The 21893-nt window shown below is 36.4% G+C and overlaps 1 protein-coding gene across 1 annotated transcript in view; it reads right to left on the bottom strand.

Moving 5' to 3' along the window:
* Window positions 1-15464, bottom strand: part of LOC121295522 (dynein heavy chain 17, axonemal-like) — a 36947-nt gene extending 21483 nt beyond the window's left edge. Inside the window, exons 1-35 of the mRNA XM_041220247.1 lie at window positions 14981-15464; window positions 14696-14892; window positions 12890-13082; window positions 12667-12766; window positions 12500-12585; window positions 12258-12383; window positions 12003-12155; window positions 11689-11775; window positions 10946-11113; window positions 10325-10441; window positions 9927-10195; window positions 9362-9557; window positions 8640-8786; window positions 8259-8367; window positions 7907-8010; window positions 7557-7697; window positions 7214-7357; window positions 6755-6943; window positions 6393-6647; window positions 5945-6114; window positions 5507-5729; window positions 5007-5123; window positions 4806-4892; window positions 4506-4658; window positions 4089-4337; window positions 3556-3678; window positions 2949-3296; window positions 2765-2856; window positions 2363-2489; window positions 1942-2094; window positions 1647-1772; window positions 1307-1414; window positions 910-1041; window positions 660-820; window positions 200-356 (exon numbers count right to left, since the gene is read on the bottom strand). Of these exons, the coding sequence (XP_041076181.1) occupies window positions 200-356; window positions 660-820; window positions 910-1041; window positions 1307-1414; window positions 1647-1772; window positions 1942-2094; window positions 2363-2489; window positions 2765-2856; window positions 2949-3296; window positions 3556-3678; window positions 4089-4337; window positions 4506-4658; window positions 4806-4892; window positions 5007-5123; window positions 5507-5729; window positions 5945-6114; window positions 6393-6647; window positions 6755-6943; window positions 7214-7357; window positions 7557-7697; window positions 7907-8010; window positions 8259-8367; window positions 8640-8786; window positions 9362-9557; window positions 9927-10195; window positions 10325-10441; window positions 10946-11113; window positions 11689-11775; window positions 12003-12155; window positions 12258-12383; window positions 12500-12585; window positions 12667-12766; window positions 12890-13082; window positions 14696-14892; window positions 14981-15319 (5646 nt within the window). The 5' untranslated portion in view covers window positions 15320-15464. The remainder of the gene's footprint in view (window positions 1-199; window positions 357-659; window positions 821-909; window positions 1042-1306; window positions 1415-1646; window positions 1773-1941; window positions 2095-2362; window positions 2490-2764; window positions 2857-2948; window positions 3297-3555; window positions 3679-4088; window positions 4338-4505; window positions 4659-4805; window positions 4893-5006; window positions 5124-5506; window positions 5730-5944; window positions 6115-6392; window positions 6648-6754; window positions 6944-7213; window positions 7358-7556; window positions 7698-7906; window positions 8011-8258; window positions 8368-8639; window positions 8787-9361; window positions 9558-9926; window positions 10196-10324; window positions 10442-10945; window positions 11114-11688; window positions 11776-12002; window positions 12156-12257; window positions 12384-12499; window positions 12586-12666; window positions 12767-12889; window positions 13083-14695; window positions 14893-14980) is intronic.
* Window positions 15465-21893: the final 6429 nt, after the last annotated feature.

Here is a 21893-nt window from a genome sequence, read left to right as displayed (position 1 = left end):
ATTAATTTACATTGAAATCGATTCCTGTAGAAGCACATTACGAGGATGAAACAAACTCTCAGTTGAAAAAGCCACTTACCCATACAGAGCAGGGAGACTATCACTATGTGAATCTTCATTTATTGTCCAGTATGTATACACTTTACCAATGAACACTTTTTGGCTCTTAACTACAGTATTTTACCCAATACTGTCCTACCTTGTAATCCATTTGTTCAGAGCAGTTGAAGACATACACCATGATACCTAAAGCCCTGCCCAAATCCTTTGTAGTCTCAGTTTTCCCAGTACCTGCTGGGCCTGCAGGAGCTCCCCCCATGATAAGATGGAGAGACTGGGTAAGGGTTATATAGCACCTGAAACAAAAGATTCCCATTAAAACAAAGTGCCCCTAAACCAGCAGCAGCCTTGCCATTCCAAAGTTCTTTAAAACACAAACGTTCTTAAATTCATTTAAAAGTTACATCAGTTATTGAATATTAGCTATCTCACCAAAAAAATAAGCCAAAAAATACAACTTGGTGTAAGGATTCATGAATTTATTTGGGAAGTGAATTTAAGAGTTGTTCTTCTGTAATATTGAACAGTGCTGAATGACCCCAAATAGTTCTTGTATTGTATTACCCTGGTTAAATAAAGGTATTGTGTTGTAGAGGTACCTGTCTGTAAGAGGTGTGATCACCAGGCGAGGCGTGTTACCCAGATATTCATACGAGTATCTAAACTGAGCATCACAGATGTTCGCAAAACAGTGTTTTTTTTCATCATCCCAGCGGTGCCTCAGCTGTGACTGCCAAGTAAAAGCCTGCGAGTTCTCCACCTGTTTAAAAAAAATTAAAAAGCAGTCAGGTGGCATTTGTATTCCTTTTACACTTTGCATGTGTAAAATTGGGAAATTATAAAACCTACCTTGGTAGTAACAATTTTGCCCACAACATCCCTAGCGTGTACATCAATTGTGCAAATTGTCATAATCTTCTGTCTGTCACCACGTGAGAGGTTTCCAATTAACAAATTTATCAAGGTATTCAGCTGGCTAACCTATAACAGAAGTATATATACTCAGTGATGGATTATTATAGTCGGGAAAAATGGTACAACACTGTGCTTGATGAATTTCAATCATTTTTTGTTTCAATATTGAAATAGTTGTCATCATCATTGTAGGATAAAACCAACAACTATTGATCTACGCCGGTAGTTGATCAAGTCTACTTACTAAGAAGACATATTACTCTAAAGACACTGTTCCAGAATGCAATGCAGTACAATTATAGTTGCCATTTGAAAAAGTGCTTTTACAGACCTGCTTTTTAAAGTACTCTTTAATGGCATTTTCAAAACCTTCCTCTAGCCTGGCAAATGCAATACCAACTTCAGTAGTCCACCAAATCTGCGTGGAAGTTAATGCAGGCTGAAATATATTTTTAAAAAACCAAAAAAAACACGTATAGATATTACAGCACACAATCTATACATGCAGTTTCCTTTGACAACTGAAGAAAATAAATACTGAGGGCACCCCTTAAGAAAACTCATTAACAGCTTTTATGTTATTGAATTTTACAACATGTTATCTGCTGAAAATGTACATATTTCCCTTTTATATTTTTACTTGTCAGTATTATGACTCCTTTCATACATACCTGGGCTGGGTAGTCGAACACCCAAACCTCTCTCGGCTTCTCTTCATAGGTCACCACAGCATCACCCATTACATTGCGTAAAGTACAGCACATCGCCTCTAGCACTCGGGTTAACCAATGTTCAACCTAGTTTAAAAGGTTGGCACAATTTTAATGTTTCAGATACAGTGTGACCTATATCTTAAAAGAAAAATCACAATAAAACATATCCAAAAATAAACTGTTGAAACTGTAAAGTTAGCATAAATGTACAAGGTTAAAAGTCTAGTCGTTGTTAACTGAAAAAAGTACAAACCTGTCCCGAGCAGTCACATTCAGCTTCAAACTGAACATATTCATTCTCCTTGCTGTACATCCCAAGACCTATCTTTAAAGGTTTATTATCTGCATCCTTTTTAAATTCCAGATCTGACATACTGTCAAACAGTTTTGACAAGTGCTTGCTGACCTATGAATGCAATTGTTACATAACTAAGTATTTTGTAATACACCTTAACAGCCTTCTACAAATCCTATGTATAATTTACGCAACTATATTGCACCCAATGAAATAAAAGACAATAAACCTAGATACATTACAGAAGTCATATAGGTATAATTTTTAAGGTTTTTTTTTTTTTTATTAATGTGTAATTGTTACAGAATAATAGCTCTGTGTATAATATGTATCAATAACTATAATTGAACACAACTAAAAAAAAGCCACAAAATGTCACCTCCACAGGATTATTTCCATTGGATAAAATATCCAGCAGGTCAGCTGAAGAGACAAAGTAGAATCTGGGAAAGGCAAGTCGCTTTGTCTCTAAATATTCAGCAAGAGCTTTCTCACACAACGCCAAGCTACAAAATGTTAGAAAGAACACACAACTCTACTGTTTTAAACTTCCTTGACAGTCTGTTTCATCATTAGGATTAACTGTATTTACTCCAAATGTTTATAGAACAGTTTTTTGCTTTTTTTTCCCCCCATGAAAGGATAAAAAACAAAATGTACTTTGGCTAATCTGAACAGTCGGAGAAATATTGTAACCCCTTCTACAGTTAAATTCATACCAAGCCCCATGTTTAATACAGCCAGAATGCAGTATAATGTACATCCAAATTAAACATCTGACCTTGATTCTAGATGCTCCAGCTTCTCAAATAGGCCTGGTTTATTTGTGGCTTCCACAACATTAGGGGTTTTTACAGCATCAGCCATGATCTCCTAGAAAGAAAGACATTTTGTTGATTTAGACGGTCACAGTTCACCCGAAGGAAAAAAAAAACTGAAGAAATAAACACAAGGACACAACCTACTTTGAAATCCTTATCAATTCCATCAAAACGTTTGGAGTCCTCAGGCAACTGTGAACGAATGTCCTCTGAGCCAATGAAAATGCTCTCCAGGTGAGTCCAGGTTCTCTGCACCTCAAACCAGATGGAGATCACAGAGTCTGCAGTGGAGAGCTTCTGTTGCCAATCAGACACCTCCTTCAGGAAGTGAGCGATGTATTTGGACGTCATGAGGTTCTGGAGTTGCACCTGGTTGTCTTCCAGAGTCTCTACTAGTTCTTCATCAGATTTCAGTAACATGGTGCCAGTTCTAGGGTGAGTCTCGTGTCCAAATACCATGGTGGACCAAGTACTGTCCAGCTCTTTCAATGTCTGGAAATATTGAGACATCAAACCTTTTACTGAACAACTGAAGCGCATAAAAAGGTATTAATTGATATATGTGGGAGAAAAATAATGCAAATGTGGGTTTCTATTAGCCTCAATTCCCCCAGTGCTTTGTGGTATGCAAAGTTGAGCTTTCAGTGGTTCCTTCTTATTTCAGATACTGTAATAATAATAATAATAATAATAATAAGGTTCCCCAAAATGTTTAACTCCAGGTACAAAGTTAACTGAATTTTGATGTTACCTTCTCCATTCCAGACTCCTTTACAGCCTTGTCTACTATGCTGCGCACTTCATCTTCAAAATTGTGGAGGTTAAGTTTCAGCAAATCGTCAAGGGTCGTTTTTTCTGACATGACAAATTTAACCTGCAATATAAAATGCAATGTTTGCTAGTGTTTGTTTTTAGTTACTGTCTTAGTGTGTTTCTTTGTGCACAATTTGTTGTTATAAACATAAATAACCTTTGATGGATTTCTGCAAAACCCATGAAGAGGCAGTTTCCATTTTTAGGGGTGTTTTTTTTTTTATAATTTAGGAGTGCCTAATTATTCTCCCCAATTTAGAATGTCCAATTATGTTCCCACACCAAAGCAACCCCCTACAACAGCTAAGGAGAACGTGTTAGTGGGTGTCTTCTGATCCCAGGACTCAATTTCTTCTTTACACTGAGGAACTGTACACTCACACTCTGGAGGACAAAGGCCAGACCTGCAGGTGTTAGCTTTCAAATAAAATCAAATATGTAATACTGATAAGTTTACTCCAGTTGCCATACCTGAGTAGCCATCATAAGTTGCAGCCAGTGTCTTTCTCTGATGGCTGGGTTCTGTAGTTCCCCAACTGCTCTCAGAGAAGTCATCATGTTTTTAACTATGTTATCCAATCCTACAAATGCATCCCAGACTCTCATTTCTTTATCTAGACCCTTGACATCTTTTGCAAATTTTTTGGTGTCCATGTCCATTTCCTCTACATTGATGTCTTTCCATCGGGTGGTTTTCCAGTCATCCATGCAGCCTCTTACCTGGAATTCAAATTGTTTGTTATCCTTAGCAAAGTCTGAGAGAAAGGGGTTAAAGATAAGCTTTTTTTATTTTTGGGGCGTTTGCGATCACTTTTATTTTGGGTAACACATATTGCATTTTAAGGTTTATGTGCTGTATGTGTGACTATATACATATCAATTGCATACCAAATAAATCATATCCCAGAGCTCCTTCAGCAGTATGACTTCCTTTCGGCAAGCCTTGAGTTGCTTGTAATCAGGTACATTAACTTCAAATAAACCTGCAGATACAGATAGGCTTTCCATTTCCTTTTCCAATGCAGACATGTTCTTGTGGGTCTGACATGTTAAGAAATGAATACATGCATACATTAAAGCAAGGTTTACAATGTTACCAGTTTCTAATGAAAACATAAATTAAACATGTTACACATTTATTATTTTATCAATCCAATATCAACATAGATATTCTCTGAAATACATTACCTCATCCAAAGCAGCATGCGGATCTGGGAAAGAAAAGCGAAAAAAGGGTTCTTCTCTGAATTTCTCTCTGAATTCATACTGTCGGATCTGATTTATAAAGAAACAGAATATCATTTATTTGTAACGCAATGTAGAACTAGACAAGACCCCCCCCCCCCCCCCACACACACACATGCAGATCTGTGAACTATATGGGAGTACCTCAAACTGCTGGCATTTTCTTCGAATTATATTTACTTCATTGGACTGTAAAGGAGCTACATTCTGTTTAACTTGGAGAGCTATCTTTTTCATATTGTTCCATTGTTCTGGAAGTTCCTATAAAAAAAAAAATAATAATCTGTGATACAGAATATACCAAAAATGTATAAAATAAATTAATAATACTATATGAAATCAAAATATAATCTGAAATGAGCAACTAAAGTACATAATCGCTATTCTTGTTTGGACCACTGCTAACAATACAGTTTGTTTAAACTTGATAATTTTTTAAATATTAAAAAGCCCAGCTGTGAAAAATCAGGACTTCCTGGACATGGCAGTGTTTACAGGTCAAATTTCATATATTAATTGAGCAGCATAGGAAACCCAGCTCAGTGGATGCTTTTGCTCTATTAACAGGGTTTCAGTTTTCAAATATTAGTGCTTCATATTGCACCCAAAAATAAATAATCAATACAGAAAGAAAAGAAACTTACCTGAAGCTGTGTGTGTACTTCATCAGGCATCTCCTCTCCATAAGAGCGTAACAATTCAATGGACTGTTTCAGTGGTTCAAACATTTGATCTGTGACCAACTGTCTTTCTTTCACTTTCTTCAGAAGACCCATCACTTCAACCAGCCCATAGTAATCACCTTCACTTATTGTTTTAATGATGCTAGCCTTTGTAGTTTCAATAAAAGCCTGTAAATCACTCAGGCTAAAACAGAGGGCAATTGAGATTAGGGTAAAACCTACATTGCGAGTAATCCAGGTTTCTTCTTTCCATTAAATCCTTCCTGCATTTACAACCTAACATTATATCAATAAAGTGCAGTATTCTAAGTGCATAATACTGTAATGTACAATTTAGCAGTCAGTTACCACAGCAGCATTACAAAAGATACAATAACCCTTAAAACATGAAAATTATACCTGTTAGTAACTCTGTCAATGAGGTATTTCTTAAACATAAGACTCCACCGTTTGATGACATTCAAAAGAGCATGTTTGAAAGGCTTGCAGTCAATCTGGAGCCAGCCACTGAACACGCGACAATTTTCAAACCTTGACACCTCTTCATAGAGCTTCTCATATAAGTCAATCTTCAGGTAAACAAAGTTGTGTCTTAGATTAAACTGAACCCATCACCCCAGTGTAAATCGACAATTGAATTACATTTAAATTGATAAAACCAGAGTTTTTGACAGCTTTGTTAAATTGAATTCAGAAGTCGATGTGGTTTAATAAATTCTAAACAGTTGAGGATCTAAACACTGCCAGTTTAAATAATAAAATAAGATCAAACCTGGATTTGAGTTATATGACCTCTTGAGAAAATGACAGTGGTAGCTAAGCCACCAGCATTGTTGAAGCAAATTACCTCGTTTTTAAACATCTCTAGTGTTGGAGGGCATTTAGGCACATGATCCTCTCCATGAGCTTCTATCTCTTCAGGAGTGATCACGTGGCCATACACAAGGAACTGCTGCATGAACTCATTGCGATCGTCAACCCAGAGATAGGAATATTGATCAAAGTTGGCTTGGTACTCCTGCGCCTGCCTCATCGCATTCACAACATGCCCCATCACATTGTCTCTTATCTCAGACAGCTCTCCTATCTCCTCTAAATCTTGCTGAAGGAATGTTACAGAAACAAAAGATGAACTTTCATACACATTCTATAATATGACACAGAAACATCATATGGTATAAATGTTTTGCAGCCTACATTTTTTTTTACCTGGTAGTTGTTTTGTGGATGATCTTTTACCATTCGTGGCACCAGATTGCCTGTTTTATAGACATCAAGTGTTAAATGCTCTATTAGATCATAGAACCCTTCTGAAACTCCATATGCCAAGGCAGGTCGAAACACAGTGTCAGAAGGTCCCAGCTCTAAATGTACTTCAAAAAGAGGAGCAGTACTAACCTGAAAGACAACAGTTGTTTATATTACTTTAAAAACCTACAAAATAAATAACATAATTTATCTAAAAAATAATTAAGAAAGCAACAAAGTAAAGCCAAAAGCAAACTTTTGAACAAACCCTTTCTTACCAAGTATAGAAAAGCTTATTAAATAAAATCAATGTTAAAGCCAAACACTTGGTAAAAGTACTGTCGAAAAATCTTAGCAAAATGAAAAATGACCAAGGGCAAACATTGCATTTCACAAGTGAGTAAATACAGAATACTGTACCTCTGCCCCCATGTTGCTGGCAAGAAACTGTAGGGAGGTGCTCACTACTTTGAAGAATCCATCCACTACCTTGTCATCTATATATAATACATAGTGCGACCACACTGGAGTTGTGTCGTCTGCTTTAAACAAGGTCTTATTCTCCTGAATTGGAAAATAAAACAAGACTTACAGTTGCATTGTACAGATAAACATGCAGCAGAGAACTACATTTTATAAGAAAGCTAGCTGTACAATTTATAATAAATATTTGTTCATATTAAAAAAAGCAGACTTAAATTATCCTATACTTTCTAGAATATTTTTAACATATGTAAAGGATTCATAAGAACAATCTACTCACTTTGAGCAATTTGTGAATTCTTTGTCCATCTTCCCTCATTGTAGCATACTTTTTGTTTAAAGCATTCACTCTTCCATCTAGATCCAGCAGGGATTCCTTCTTATTGTCCTTCCGTTCAAACATAGGACTGGCTGACCACTCCTATAGTATAATAAACATGACATAAGCATAACAACTACTTTTTTAATTAAATTAATTTTAGAATAATTCAGTAATAGTATGAAATTGTAGAAAAACATGTTTTACAATTATGATTTGTCCTCCTTTGTCAAATTCTAATGTATACATTCTCCAGTTCCTGAATCATTACCAAATAAAAGTTCTCCTGTTATATTAGTAAGACTACCTGCCTGCATGATTTGACACATGGTTTCTACATTAGACTTAGCCTTTTGTGTACGGGTCTCAAAATCATACAGTGTATTTCTCATCTCCTGAATGTATTCCCATGCACCTAGCAAACAAATCAAGGGCTGAATAAGTATTAAATAAAGATACATAAATAAAGTATGCAAATAACAAAAATATTCCTTGCCATGGATATAAATAGCATTTTACAGTCATCTGTACTATTGCAAAGCAAGCAATGTTTTTTCTGATCTGCAATACCCCAGCCAAAAGTGTTTTTCTTCAAGAGCTTAACATGTTGCAACTATACATGCCTAAACAGACCAACTGTAATAAAATTATCTTACCACTTACCATCAGTGTTCCAACTCAGTGTACTTTCAGCTTTATTTAATTTTGAATCTATATCCTCAAGTTCATTCTTAATAAGTGGGAACTCAACTGGATGCACTGTTACTCTTATCTGTAGAATACAAATAAGTTATAGTTCAATACAGTTGTAATGTTCCTTGTGAATACAAACAACACAGCCTTAACAATAAATCTGTCCATTCTTCATATCTACTAATCTGTAAAAAAATGTTCTCAGGGCACAGATTTTACAATAAATTGTAAGCGTCTGCAGTATAATGAACAATATTAATTGTGTGTAAATGTGATTTGATTCACTTAAATGCAACACAACCTATAGTTAGTTAATTTGTTATATGCTTTAATATGTTATGAATAACATACCTTGTTGTACCAAGCTACAATGATGTCAAGGTTGCCCACAAACTTTCTAAATGTTTCGCTATTAGCAAAAACATCTGCAGCACTCTCTGGGATATCCTCCTTAGCTTGAATAGTCAAGTATTTCACTTCCCGTAGAACTGCCACCAACTGCAGCATACAATTAAAAACAATCAACTCCAGTCTTGCACTGAGGCAACAGTGAATACAATTCAAAAAGCATTACCCTAACCGGATCTCTAGATTCCGGCAATTAGAAATCAGTAGCATTTACATATTACTGTACATGTCACATTGTAAAACATGATGTTTATTTTTACAAAATTCCACCTCACTATAATTTACTGTAAATATTGTTATATTTACACTCATTTTATTTAAATATTTAAACTTACTACCGCATAGCCACAATATACACATGTATGTCCATTCTATGAATTAAATTTTTCTGCAATAATTTTGTAATTCATAATTACGCAGCGTGGTACATAAGCATGAATATACCCAATTACATACGGTAAAAATGTAGGTGCTTTTCACTGCTGCACACATGTAGAACTGAGTGACTGAAATTGATAAAGGGTACTGCTTAAGGAAATCATTTGTGTTTATATACTCATGTAACACATAGTATAATCTCAAAAGTTGTGCTTATTTATGTATTAAGGGTGACAATTATTTATTTATATGCCATCCCTGTCGGTTGAGAAACTGAACATACTGACCTGCTTGTTAAAGTTAACCCTTATCAAATAAGACTTGGGATCACGCAGGATAAGTGGCTGCTCCAAGTTAAACTGACAATCATCATCCACTTGTGTGGTCCATTTAACGTATACATGTTCACAATACATGTCCAGCAGGTTAAGCATCTCTTCATATTTTTGTAAAACCAGTTTGGCTTCATCAGTACACATGCAGCTAAGAAAAATGTATTATATTATATTGAAACCATTAAGACTAAACAATTATCATGTTGCATTAAGATACTAAATGGTTTACATTTCTGCTCTTTCAATATTAAATAAGTAACATACTGTGTCTAGTAACCCCTTTAATCAAATGCATGCCATGAAAAATGACTGGGACTTACAATATTTGCAATAATTTCTTGTTACAAATGCATGCAAACGTTTCATCACATTTGGGAGAGCATTTCCCGAAATATACAACACACATATTCCAACATTAACCCCTGTGTTATATAGCCCAGTCAATAATGAACCATGTTTACAGCTAGCACTAACACACATCAGGAGGTTAATACTGTACAAGAAAAATAATACTTACGGATGGTCAATTGCTCTAAAGCTCTTCATTGGTGCCTGAATCCTGTCTCGCAGTTCCTGCGCCCATTTTAGCTGGCCTGCTACATGGGGCATGTTTTTACAAATAGGAGGAACACCTCCGCACACATCTGTCGCAAACAACTGGGCATCAAATACCACTTTTGCCCTGTCTAGCTCAACATTAAACATCTCCACCAAGGCTGTGTATTTACTAGACACTTGTGATCTTAAAACTGGCCGCTCCAGCAGGGTACCAAACATGTCAAAAAGCTAAAAGATAAGGAGTTTTATATGTTACAAATGATATAACAAGATTATGCACGCATTGTAATTCGTAAATAAAAGTGAATAGTCCATTACACACTTCCTTACAATATCCATTAAGAAATGACAGCTTACTTTAACAGCAGATTCAATACAGTGACAATCATCAAACGCCTGGCAAATTATGGTTCCCAGCCTTGTGTCATAGTCCTGAACTTGCTTCTGGAACTTGGCATAGCTTTCTTCGAATTCCTGGTTGAAAATATTACAGTACTATGAAAAGCCCATTTATTCAAGGTTTAAACTGTTCCAGGGACATCAGGCACAACACTTATCATCCTCACACACAATCTGATTATTAGGAGTTTTTCTGTGTAGATTACACCACGTAACACAATTTTTGTTCCTGGGTAGTAAGTGTTATTTCCTAATTGCTTATGCCTCAAAAGTATAGAAAATGGCTATTATTCCCCACAAACTTTGCTTTTGTGACCAGGACAGGTAAATTTTAAAATATCACTATTTCCAATGAGAAAAAGGGCGCTTTGTGTCTTTTCGTTCACATAAAGTCAGAAAAAAATAACATATGAATCCAAATTAACATGTATTTATACTAAAGTAATACAAAAATGACTACAAAAGATTTAAAAGTGAGTAGTTTTTCGAGATTTACGATTATACTGTAAATTTACTCAGACAGTGACTGGATATATATGAGGTTTATAATGACATGATGCAAGCATTCAATAAACTCACTGTGTCTGCAGGATCTAGAGTGTCATATTTACTCTCGGTAAACACTTTCATTTGCTCCAGAAACTCTTCAAAGATTCTAAAAATCATGATTCCCAGAGTGTTCCCTTTCACACCTCCTATATCTGTTTTCTCCAACTTCAGCAGTTCTATAGAGACGTGGTACAGTTCCTAGAAAGCACCATTTTAATGTATACATTAACTTCAGTTCAAAGCGGTTTTCTTCACTTAACCATACTTTTAAAAGTTATCACTCAGCACACTACTAGTAATGCAGAACAACTGTACCTAATTTTATTTTTGCATCAGTGCAAAGCTTGACCCCCATGTCATCTGAAAGGAAACAACTGCTAACAAATGCACAGATTTGTTTCTTGACAACATGTTCTGTTTTCCGGAACATTTTTAAAATGATCTTAATAGAATGACAATAATAGAAGCTCCTCCCCCCCAAATACATTGTTTTGTTAATTATTTATATTTAAATGAGTTTTTCCTACTTAGTAATTCACATGCATCAGTAAACTGTATTCAGGTGCACTTAATCCTGTTCATTATCTATCTATTTACGTTTAATCAGATAAGTAAGTAAGTCTTGGATCTGACTCCTTAGCGATTAGTGTCCATTGAGAAGTGATATGATATTTAATGGGACTCTTGCACCTATTGAGAACCGTTTGTTTTATTTGTATTTTTAAGAGCGCAGTTATTTGGTGGCATTGTATTTTTCCTATTAAAAACATTACCTCTAAAGTCTGTAACCTGCGTAAAAAACCATCCAGCTTGGTAAAAACTAGGTATGAAGGGAATTCCCAAAAATGTGTCTCTCTTCCCTGTGGAACATAAAAATACAACAGTAACTCCAAGATCTGCAAAATATTTTGTGTGAAAAGGCATAAAACTAGTGTCACAGTGGGTTTCAAACTGGTACGACAGAGCTGCTGAGATTTCATTGCTATATGGTCATGATGACATAAAAACAAATCTCACAAAATGGGTAAAAAAGAGTCTAATAAAATGTAGGGGCTATTTTTTCATATAATCATTTTGAAACACTTACTTGAAAAAAAATGTCCATATGTGATCGGTTGTAATCATAAGTGTGTCTCAGCTTTTTTATAGTTGTACTGGCTAGTTTTATTCTTCCCAGCATTTCGTCTATTTCTCCTTGCAACCCTTTCATTACCTCTTCTGGACTTAAAAAGACTCGAGTCTGATAAAATAAATAGGGTCTTTAAGTATGTTTTCTGAAGTTGCCTATGGTTAGCAATATAAAAAATGTATTACATTAAAGATAGACCATGTTATACTGTACCACTTCAATAAACAGGTTGCAGATCTCCTGCAGAATTACAATAATTCTCTCTGGAGTGTTGTAGTATTTCGAATTAGCCCAAATTAAACCAACTGTGTGCATCAAAACGCCAATAAACTGAGGCAACTAGAACAAGAAAGATCAAAATGATATTTTAACTGAAGCCAGCTAATTCATATTTTTGAATATTGATTTATGTTTGAACAAATACAAATATAAAAAAGGGAGTTATTCTTATTTACCTGTGAATATTCTGTTTGTTCCATCTCATCTAAAACTTTTTGCAAAGGTTTCAGATAAAGGACAATATCCTTTGCCTCTTTGAGTCCTATGCATACAAAATAATATTAACACGCATAATGCTATGCAAAGCCTACAAAAAGTCGTGTAAATTCCTGTTATACTTTACCTTCATTAACATCCCTGTAAATATTTTTTAAAGATGGCCAGTAGCTGCTTGCTGCCCTTTCCACAATCTCAGCAATTTTACGCACTTTTGGAGATGACAGCTTAAATTAAGAAAGATTTTTTTTTTAAACCAAATTATACCTTTTTTAAAAATATATATATTTTATGCATCATTATATTTAATAAAAGATACAAAAATATTAGGTATTTTGTCTGCATACTACCTGTTCATTTATACACTCTAGATTTGTCAACCTGGCGTTCCAGAAGTCGAATTCCATTTTAGGCAGCGGGTTTAATCCATCTAAAATTGGCTGTGCAGAATCTTTGCTGAGAACACCTTTCACCTGGTGAGTCCAGTCTATTATTACCGTTTCAAAGGCATGCAGTAACTTGCTGTCTACGGCAGGGGGTAGCCTGCGGAAAAATAATTATTAACAGTACTCAAGTCAATACCAACTCAACACCAATAAATGTTCCTCAAATGTTTTACATATATCAAATGTATACATATATATATATATATATATATATATATATATATATATATATATATATATATATATATATATATAGCTCTGGAAAAAATTAAGAGACCACTGCAAAATTATCAGTTTCTCTGGTTTTACTATTTATAGGTATGTGTTTGGGTAAAATGAACATTTTTGTTTTATATAAACTACTGACAACATTTCTCCCAAATTCCAAATAAAAATATTGTCATTTAGAGCATTTATTTGCAGAAAATGACAACTGGTCAAAATAACAAAAAAGATGCAGTGTTGTCAGACCTCGAATAATGCAAAGAAAATAAGTTCATATTCATTTTTAAACAACACAATACTAATGTTTTAACTTAGGAAGAGTTCAGAAATTATGGAATAAGATTTTTTCTTTCTGGTTTTATGCTCTCCACCAGTTTATACATTATGTTGGGTGACTTTTGCCACTCCTGGCGCAAAAATTCAACAGCTCGGCTTTTTTTGGTTTTATTCTATAAACTAGGTCTGACAAGGGTCATCTTTCATCCCAAATTCCAAATAAAAATCAGATTGTCATTGTCAGAGCAGAAGGAGCAAGTTTTCTTTACCTTGTTTGGCTTGAAAATGACAAAGCTGCCTGGCCTTGCTGAAGCACCCCCAGAATCAATCCTCCACCACATTTCAAAGACACTGTGGCTTGTAGTGTCTGTCAGCTGAAAATTGGACTCATCTGGGGGTGCTTCAGCAAGACAACCAGGTGTTGGGCAAAGCGAATAAATTGGGCAGATTTGTCTTTGTGAAGGGCGCATGAATCAAGCCAAGTACAAGGTTGTCCTGAAAGAAAACTTGCTTCCTTCTGCTCTGACAATGTTCCCCAACTCTGAGGATTGGTTTTTCCAGCAGGACAATGCTCTATGCCACACAGCCAGGTCAATCAGGGTGTGGATGGAGGACCACCAGATCAAGACCCTGTCATGGTCAGCCCAATCTCCAGACCTGAACCCCACTGAAAACCTCTGGAATGTGATCAAGAGGAAGATGGGTGGTCACAAGCCATCAAACAAAGCCGAGCTGCTTGAATTTTTGCGCCAGGAGTGGCATAAAGTCACCCAACATCAATGTGAAAGACTGGTGGAGAGCATGCCAAGACGCATGAAAGCTGTGCTTGAAAATCTGGGTTATTCCACCAAATATTGATTTCTGAACTCTTGCTAAGTTACAACATTAATACTGTGTTGTTTAAAAATGAATCTGAACTTATTTTCTTTGCATTATTTGAGGTCTGACAACACGGCACCTTTTTTGTTATTTTGACCAGTTGTCATTTTCTGCAAATAAATGCTCTAAATGACAATATTTTTATTTGGAATTTGGGAGAAATGTTGTCAGTAGTTTATAGAATAAAACAAAAATGTTCATTTTACCCAAACACATAACTATAAATAGTAAAACCAGAGAAACTGATCATTTTGCAGTGGTCTCTTAATTTTTTTCCAGAGCTGTATATATAATCCAAAGCAGTTAAAACAGGGTGGTGTCTTTTTTTACCTTGCTGTTGTGAAACATTCTGAAGTCTCTAACTGCCCACTGTTTGCAGGTAAAGGAAGATACGTTCTGCCTTTTATCTGTCCACCAGCCACAAACACTTCGTTTCTCAACTTGTTTGCATGTCTTGTTAGGTCGTCTGATACAACTTGTGGCCAACCCCTGGTGTTTTCAACGTTAGTATGCAGTGAACACACCATCTGCAAATTCATTCATTTATTTTATTATTTTTTAAAAACAACTACGTCATCACACATTCCCACTCCAATTGACCGCGTTGGCTCTCACCTCTTCCACCAAAGCAGTCAGCTGTTCCACGGGTGACGCGGAGATGTCTCCCACTAGGACGTTTTTAATGTTGTCCTTGGTTGTGGACTCATTTGTCCTTTTAACGAAGTACACCGCTTTGCTTTTAACAGAAGGTGGAAACGCCAAATCGGCAGTTAGTTGGGCTGCAGAATTTAGATAAATAACCAGAACCGTAACATCCTGCTTCTCAAAAAAACTATTGACCATCAGCTTGTTTTCTTCTGTTGTTACAAATTTGACCCATTTGTCTGCTTTTAGTTTCATGGTTTTTAAAATATAACCTTGAATATAATCCAGTCTTTTGTCTTGTCCTTCCATATTTACCTGGCCTATAAACTAGGATTTCCCTGCACAAATATTATTTATTTTGCGAATTCTAAAATGGTAAACTGAATAACGCCAGTAACAGACGGTTCACATGTTTACTGCATTTAAACTACAGTATTCAAACTCACAAACTAAACCAAATACAAAACGGTATTTAACGTTTACACTATTGACACTAACATTAGCCAGATTTGTGCATTGTGGGTTTACAACGCCATTAGAGTTGACAGTTTGAACGCTCGAGCTTTCGAATTCAGGACATTTAAAATCAGAAGGAATAACGGTTTTATCAGTCGATACCAAGCAATTTAGAAGGGGTGGGATCTAACTCACTGAATCAAATGGGATGTATCCCGATTTAAAAGGTAACAAAAAATACAATGTCTGTGTTGTAAGGACTATTATAAATACATATATGTATATACCGGTACTAGATAATTGGTTTAAAACACCCCAAAAACAAAAATTACTGTAAAAACCACCCCAAAGTACGAATTGAACACCCAAATGCGTAGCGCGGAAGAGGCTCGTTGACTGAAATTTTAAAAAAGGACCGAATTTGCTTAGTTCTGAACATTTTTCTTTACAGTAATGCACAGATTAAGTTGTTTAATTCATTATACAAATTGAATTGGTAATACGCCATAAAACGAAGAAATTCAATCTGGTGTCATAGAAGTGTTGGGATCATGTGTACTGTATTTTGACAGTTATAAAATAAAAATATATAACGTCATCCTGGCACCGACTTGTCTTCAAATTTATATATATCAAACACAGGCTCCCCCTGAGACAGATATGTACAACATATCGAAACGTTGGGCAGCTGGCTCTTCAAGCTTGCTCTCGCTCTCTATATAGATAGATAGATAGAGTTTGCACAATATAGTCAGTCTTGAATAAATTCTAAGAATAATCAGCTAAGTTTTGTATTAAGTTTAACAGCTGTAAAAAAACAAAAAAATAGCAGATAACGTAATTTACTCGCAATTTGTTTTAATTAGCCGACCTTCTGTTTGAAAACCAAACCCAAAGTATTATTATTATTATTATTATTATTATTATTATTATTATTAATAATAATAATATAATAATAATAATAATAATAATGTTAAGTTTCTTTTCGGGGCCTACCTCACTATCTTTTTCCATAAGAAACTCCAGCTTATAAACAAAGGTGACAATGTGTTTGTAACAATGCATTGCTGCGGGTAACTCAATATCGGTTGTCTTTCTAATGCCCTTTCCCCTCTGAAAGCATGATCCCTAACACCAGTCAGCCAATGCTTGCGAGTGTGGACGACATAGAGAACTCGGCGTCAGTGTCTTCACAACGACAGTAACTAATGAAATGTCTTTGTGGTTTTTGTTTTCCCATGCTAAATGAAAAGGAATGGCTTGCACGGGTTCACGTGTGCCCGTGTTGAGTTTTAATAACTGCCGTGTGATCGTCACCTGTAACGATCAAACACTTAATAGTGGTGAAATTGAGAAATGCTCAAGTCGAAACGTTTCTTACTGAAACGTGGTTTCTTTCGTTATATCTTGCACCACGGCAGCAGAAACCTGTTGACTTGTCTGAATGTGGGACGTCTTTTTTTTTTTTTTTTTTTTTTTTTTTGGTATTTTCTTTGTTGTTTTGTCAGTAGTTTGCGTCTCTTTACAGCCAAGAAAACCCTGACAGGAAGCTCTTTTTGATGTGCAATTCCGGGACTGCGGCTCATTTATGCAATGACTTCCCAGCAGCGCTCGTGGAAAGCAGCCAGCATCAGCAGATTAACCACAGCTCTGTGCAACACGACTGCAGCCTGCTGGTGAAGACAGCGCCTGGGAGCGCGCTGCTTTCTTGTGTCCCATGCAGAGAAGAGGGAGCTGAACTTTACTGAACTTTCAGCTTTAAGTGGTGGTGCAGTCATGTTTTTTTTCTCCTCTTTTTGTTGCAGAGAACATTCTAAATAATACCTTAATGCAATTAATAAAACAAACTATTGTACTTGCAAAGACTTCCTCACGTGTTTCGAATGAATACTGGTGTCTAGTGTCCACAACGTGAACAGCAGGAAAAGCATCTCAGTTCTCAATATGCAATTGAGAATGGTAATAAAGTTTTACGTGTGTTGGATGACTGCTTATAGCACTGCTACACAAGCAGTGGGTTTATGCACTAAACAGACCTTCGTGGCAAGAGCCTGGAGGTCTCGACCGCGCAGTCAATAAAAACAGACACATGATTAGGATCGTGATAGAGACTAAACTACTCTCACGCCGCCTTCGTTAATATAATTGATACCTGATAAATGTTTTGTTCTGGCGGCATATTAAATTAGTTTTTTCCATGCTTTTTTTTAAAATCATTCTTTTTACAAATAAAAATAAGCACTGCAATAGTAAACAAGACAATGCGAGAGAAAACACAACATGCAAGTTCAAATATTAAACCACTACAGGGAGACAGACCTGCATATTTTTACTCACGTTCCAGGCAGGCTCTTCACAGTCAGCACTTTCTGTAAATAGATCCTATTGGATGCTTTTTTGACAGCTTCACAACAGGCAAGACTTGTCTTGGGAGGACCGAGGGACACAAGCAGAAGCAGGGCAGGTAAAATGCAAGGAATGGTATTTGTGTCTCATTGAAACCAGACTGAGAGAACACACACTGGGATGAAATGCCCTGTTGAAATGTGTCTTTTGTTTGATAGAGAGCAATGCATAGTGGAAACCTAGAGCTATGTGTGATGTTAGGAAGTGTTGTGTGTACGTTTTAAGCAAATGTGTTTAATTTTAAAATCTTGCTTCTAATGGGCTAGTAGACAGAAGTTTTGTGGTCCACTAGCTATAAATCATGTACAAATCAGTAAAAGGCAGTTTTTAGTCCTCCATGAAAGACCGTTTACTTGTTTGGGATAAGCTAATTTTCTAATGGCAATCATAACACAGAATGGCTGTGACGAGCTTTGATCAGTAATTAAGGATTTAAATGCTGTATTAACCAGCAACACAGGCCGTTAACTAATCCCAGATTACATTGTAATTCATGAAGCAGAAAATCCTTTGAATTTCACTGTTATTTGCTTCAGTTTACCAGTACAAACTCTTGAAGCGTAGTATTTTTTCCAGTTTTGAGAGACAACAAAATACCAAAAAAGCAGAATTCATTTGGGCAAATTTTTCTTTATTTTCTCCAGTTTCTCAGCACTAGATTACATGGTATTGACAGAAGTCTGAAATCAAATAACAAAGAAACTGGCACACTGATCTATTTTTTTTTTTTACATACCAACACAAAACAAAAACTGAACAATACAAAATAAACAAAAAAGGAAACTATACATTTATGTATATACACAACTCTGATAAATGGACTAATACTGTTTAGTCATTAAGGATATATTTTTTTCATTTTCTTTTTCTTTCATAACCAGTGCATTGAAATGTGAAAAAGGAGTAATTAGGTCAAATTTAAAATTAAAGTTACTTAAAAATGAAATCAGTATTGTGTCTTATTTTCCTAACATTTGACCCAGTCAGAACACCTCACTTTAATTATTATTATTTATTTTAAATACAAAAAAAAGAAATCTCAATAACTCTATTAACAGGAAAGACAATTTTGGTCAACTTCGCTACCAAAGATGAATCTTGTAAAACTGAAATCACACATAGCGAGTTGAGTGTGCTCAGCAAGTTATAACCATCCATCTTAACTGGGACACAATCATTCTCACTATGGGCTACCCACTGGCATAGCACAGGGGCAGAAAATGAAAACTGTAAACTATGTTTCCATTGTCCAAAGAGACTGGTCTCCAGTCTGCTGTCAGACCCAGGCTGGTGGAGCACTAATGTAACAGAGAATCCCACTCATTGAAACGAAGACAGACAAGGCTGATGGCAGCAACAGTGTGGATAATATAGCCCACCCTCTTAAATCAACCTGCTTATCGTCACATGTACCTCATACTGACTGTAGTCAATGCATCGTTAAACCCCTAGTTTAGGACACTGGAAACACAGCTGTGTGCTTTCAGCACAAGGCAAACCACAGAAGCCCTCCACTTGTTCACGAACCCAGCAAAGGAGATTAGTCATGACATGCAGTGACGTTTTACAGCTTTCTACACATTTTTAAATTATGGCACAATTAACGCACTTTGCACCAAAGACTGGGTTACCAAGAAGCTGTCGAGTGTGCCAATAAACTTTGGTTTCCAAGTAAGTTTGGAACTTTTTTTTTTTTTTTTCACATGTCTGCTTTTGAACTTCCTGCTTTTATCAGTTGGTGGCACAAACACTTTAACCATTAACAGCCATGACTTAAATTCCATATCACAGCATGCACCTACAGTGTGTAAATGATGGTATTCAAACCACTGAGAAAGCTGGTCAGATTTCTCTGGAAAGTACATAAAACAGAATGTAAGAGACTAATTGACAGGACTAATGTATAAAAAGCATGTGACACCGAAGTTCCTTTCGCAATAAAGAAATTTCGCCTCCGCAGCTCCTGACACGGTTCAGGTCAAGTTCATATTGGGCACTGTCAATTGACTAACTTAACAGATGACCATTATTAAACACATTTAAATAACTATAAATAACACATTTTCATGACCAAAAGAGTCATGAAATCAGAAGCCTGCCTTTTTCTAGCCATGATATTTCGTTCACTTTTGTTTAACAGCAATGTAGAAATATCACCATACTGTATCACATCGAGTTTTGGTAAGATAAATTATCACCAGAATAAAACGTCACAGGAGAAGGAGTAACCAGGACAGTTGAATGGGCTGCTGATCTCAGAAAAAGGCACACAGACCCCTGGCAGTGGATACTACTGTGGGCTGGGACAGCATGGTAGGCATCTCACAGCACGAAGGTTTGGATCACAAAAGCCAAAGGAATCAGCCAGCTAGCTGCAGGAGCTCCAGTCCCTGATTCCTCTAGTATTTAACTGCATGGAAAGTATCAGCAGGGATTAAACCCAAGAGAATTTCACCCAACCCAGCTCTGTCTCTACATGCAGTCATTGTTTTTTTCTATCAGGTTTTAGCTCCCTCTGTCTAGCATGGTGTCTCTCTTGCATTTGAACTCATGATTGTTAGCAACTGCTTTTTAGCAATCCTTGTTTCAGACGGGCTTTCTCACAAAGAATGGGTCAGGTATTAGAAGGAAACACTTTACTCGTGCCAGGAGGTACAGTGATATCATTGTTGATGTTCTAAATGTACAGCCATTAAGAGCTGCAGCTATGTTTACAGATATAAGAAACAAGGTATTGTCCCTCCCCATACCAACCCTCACCTTTAAACACATCCCATCTTTGATGAGCAATCCAGGATGAAACTGTCCTTTTGGCACAGTCTTGATCTGCTCCACATCTCAATGCATCAGTAGGGATTCAGTCTTTGTCTCATTTTAGTATCGCATGTAATCTTCAGTCTTTGTAGACACAGTTTGTTCTCTGTTAGGGAAGGTAAGAAGACTTCCCCAAAACAGTGGAAACAAACAAGACAAAAACACAACAAAAATAAAGTTCCTGAGGGCTTTAAAAGAAATTTGGAAATCGAATCTTCCAGCCAGCGAGATCAAATCCTTCAGAAAAAAGCACAACTGCAAGGTATGGCTGTTTTTAAAAAATAGATGCATGTAGTATATATTTATATATATATTTATGCAGAGCGAAGAAAATCTTAAGATTAATATTTTTTTTGTTTGTTTTTGTTTTTTTGTAATGGAAGTTACAAAGTTTCAGTTGAGACGCCACATTCAGACCCGCTGAGTTGAAGAAGAGAAACTGTGAAGCAAAAACCAATAAAAGGCTAAAGAGGGGAGGGGGTGTGGTGGCAAACTGTGTTTCCACTCTCAAAGGAAAGAAAGGAAAAAAGAAAGAACGAACCGAGAGGCAGGTTATTTAAAAGGCAGTCGAAGGCCTGGGATAAAACATTCAGTGTTTCATTCAGCCCAGCGGAAATGCAACAAACCCGTGCTGCAGTTCTGTTGCCCCCCTCCCCCCTTGAACAAGCCATTCCCTCCATTTGAGAGGAGTGTCTACACAGCTGGCCAGGCAGCCAGTCAGCACAATGTAAATTCCTCCTGAAGTGCGGAGATGTGGTGGGGCGAGCTAGTGCCTCTTCAAGGAGGAGACCTTCTTCTTCCTGGCTGCCAGCATCTCATAGAAGGGGTCTCTGCTAATCGCAGCTCTGAAATCAAACCACAGAGACACTCAGAACCAGGCGCTCCCGAGCAAGGGGCTGGACTTCAATAGGCACAGCACAACGGAAACTTATATCACTGCGGTCTAAAGCCGTGCAGCCGTACAAAACCCATTTTACAGAGACTCTTCAGGGGTCTATTATAAATATCTAATAAGTGGCGAATTTAAAATCTCACCACACCCTCAAAATGAATTGACCTTCTTTATCAGACCTACAGCAATGCGAACAAGTAGTCTATAAAAAACACCGTAGAGGAAAGTCCATCCACAGATGGATTAGTATTGAGTGGTCGTATTTAAATTTGCCACAGTTTGGGTCATTGAAATATGAAGGTAGAGTGTCACACA

The sequence above is a fragment of the Polyodon spathula genome, chromosome 20, assembly GCF_017654505.1.
Source record: "Polyodon spathula isolate WHYD16114869_AA chromosome 20, ASM1765450v1, whole genome shotgun sequence".
NCBI lineage: Eukaryota > Metazoa > Chordata > Actinopteri > Acipenseriformes > Polyodontidae > Polyodon > Polyodon spathula.
The sequence above is the reverse complement of the archived record's forward strand: the minus strand, read 5'-3'. Positions and strand labels throughout refer to the sequence as shown.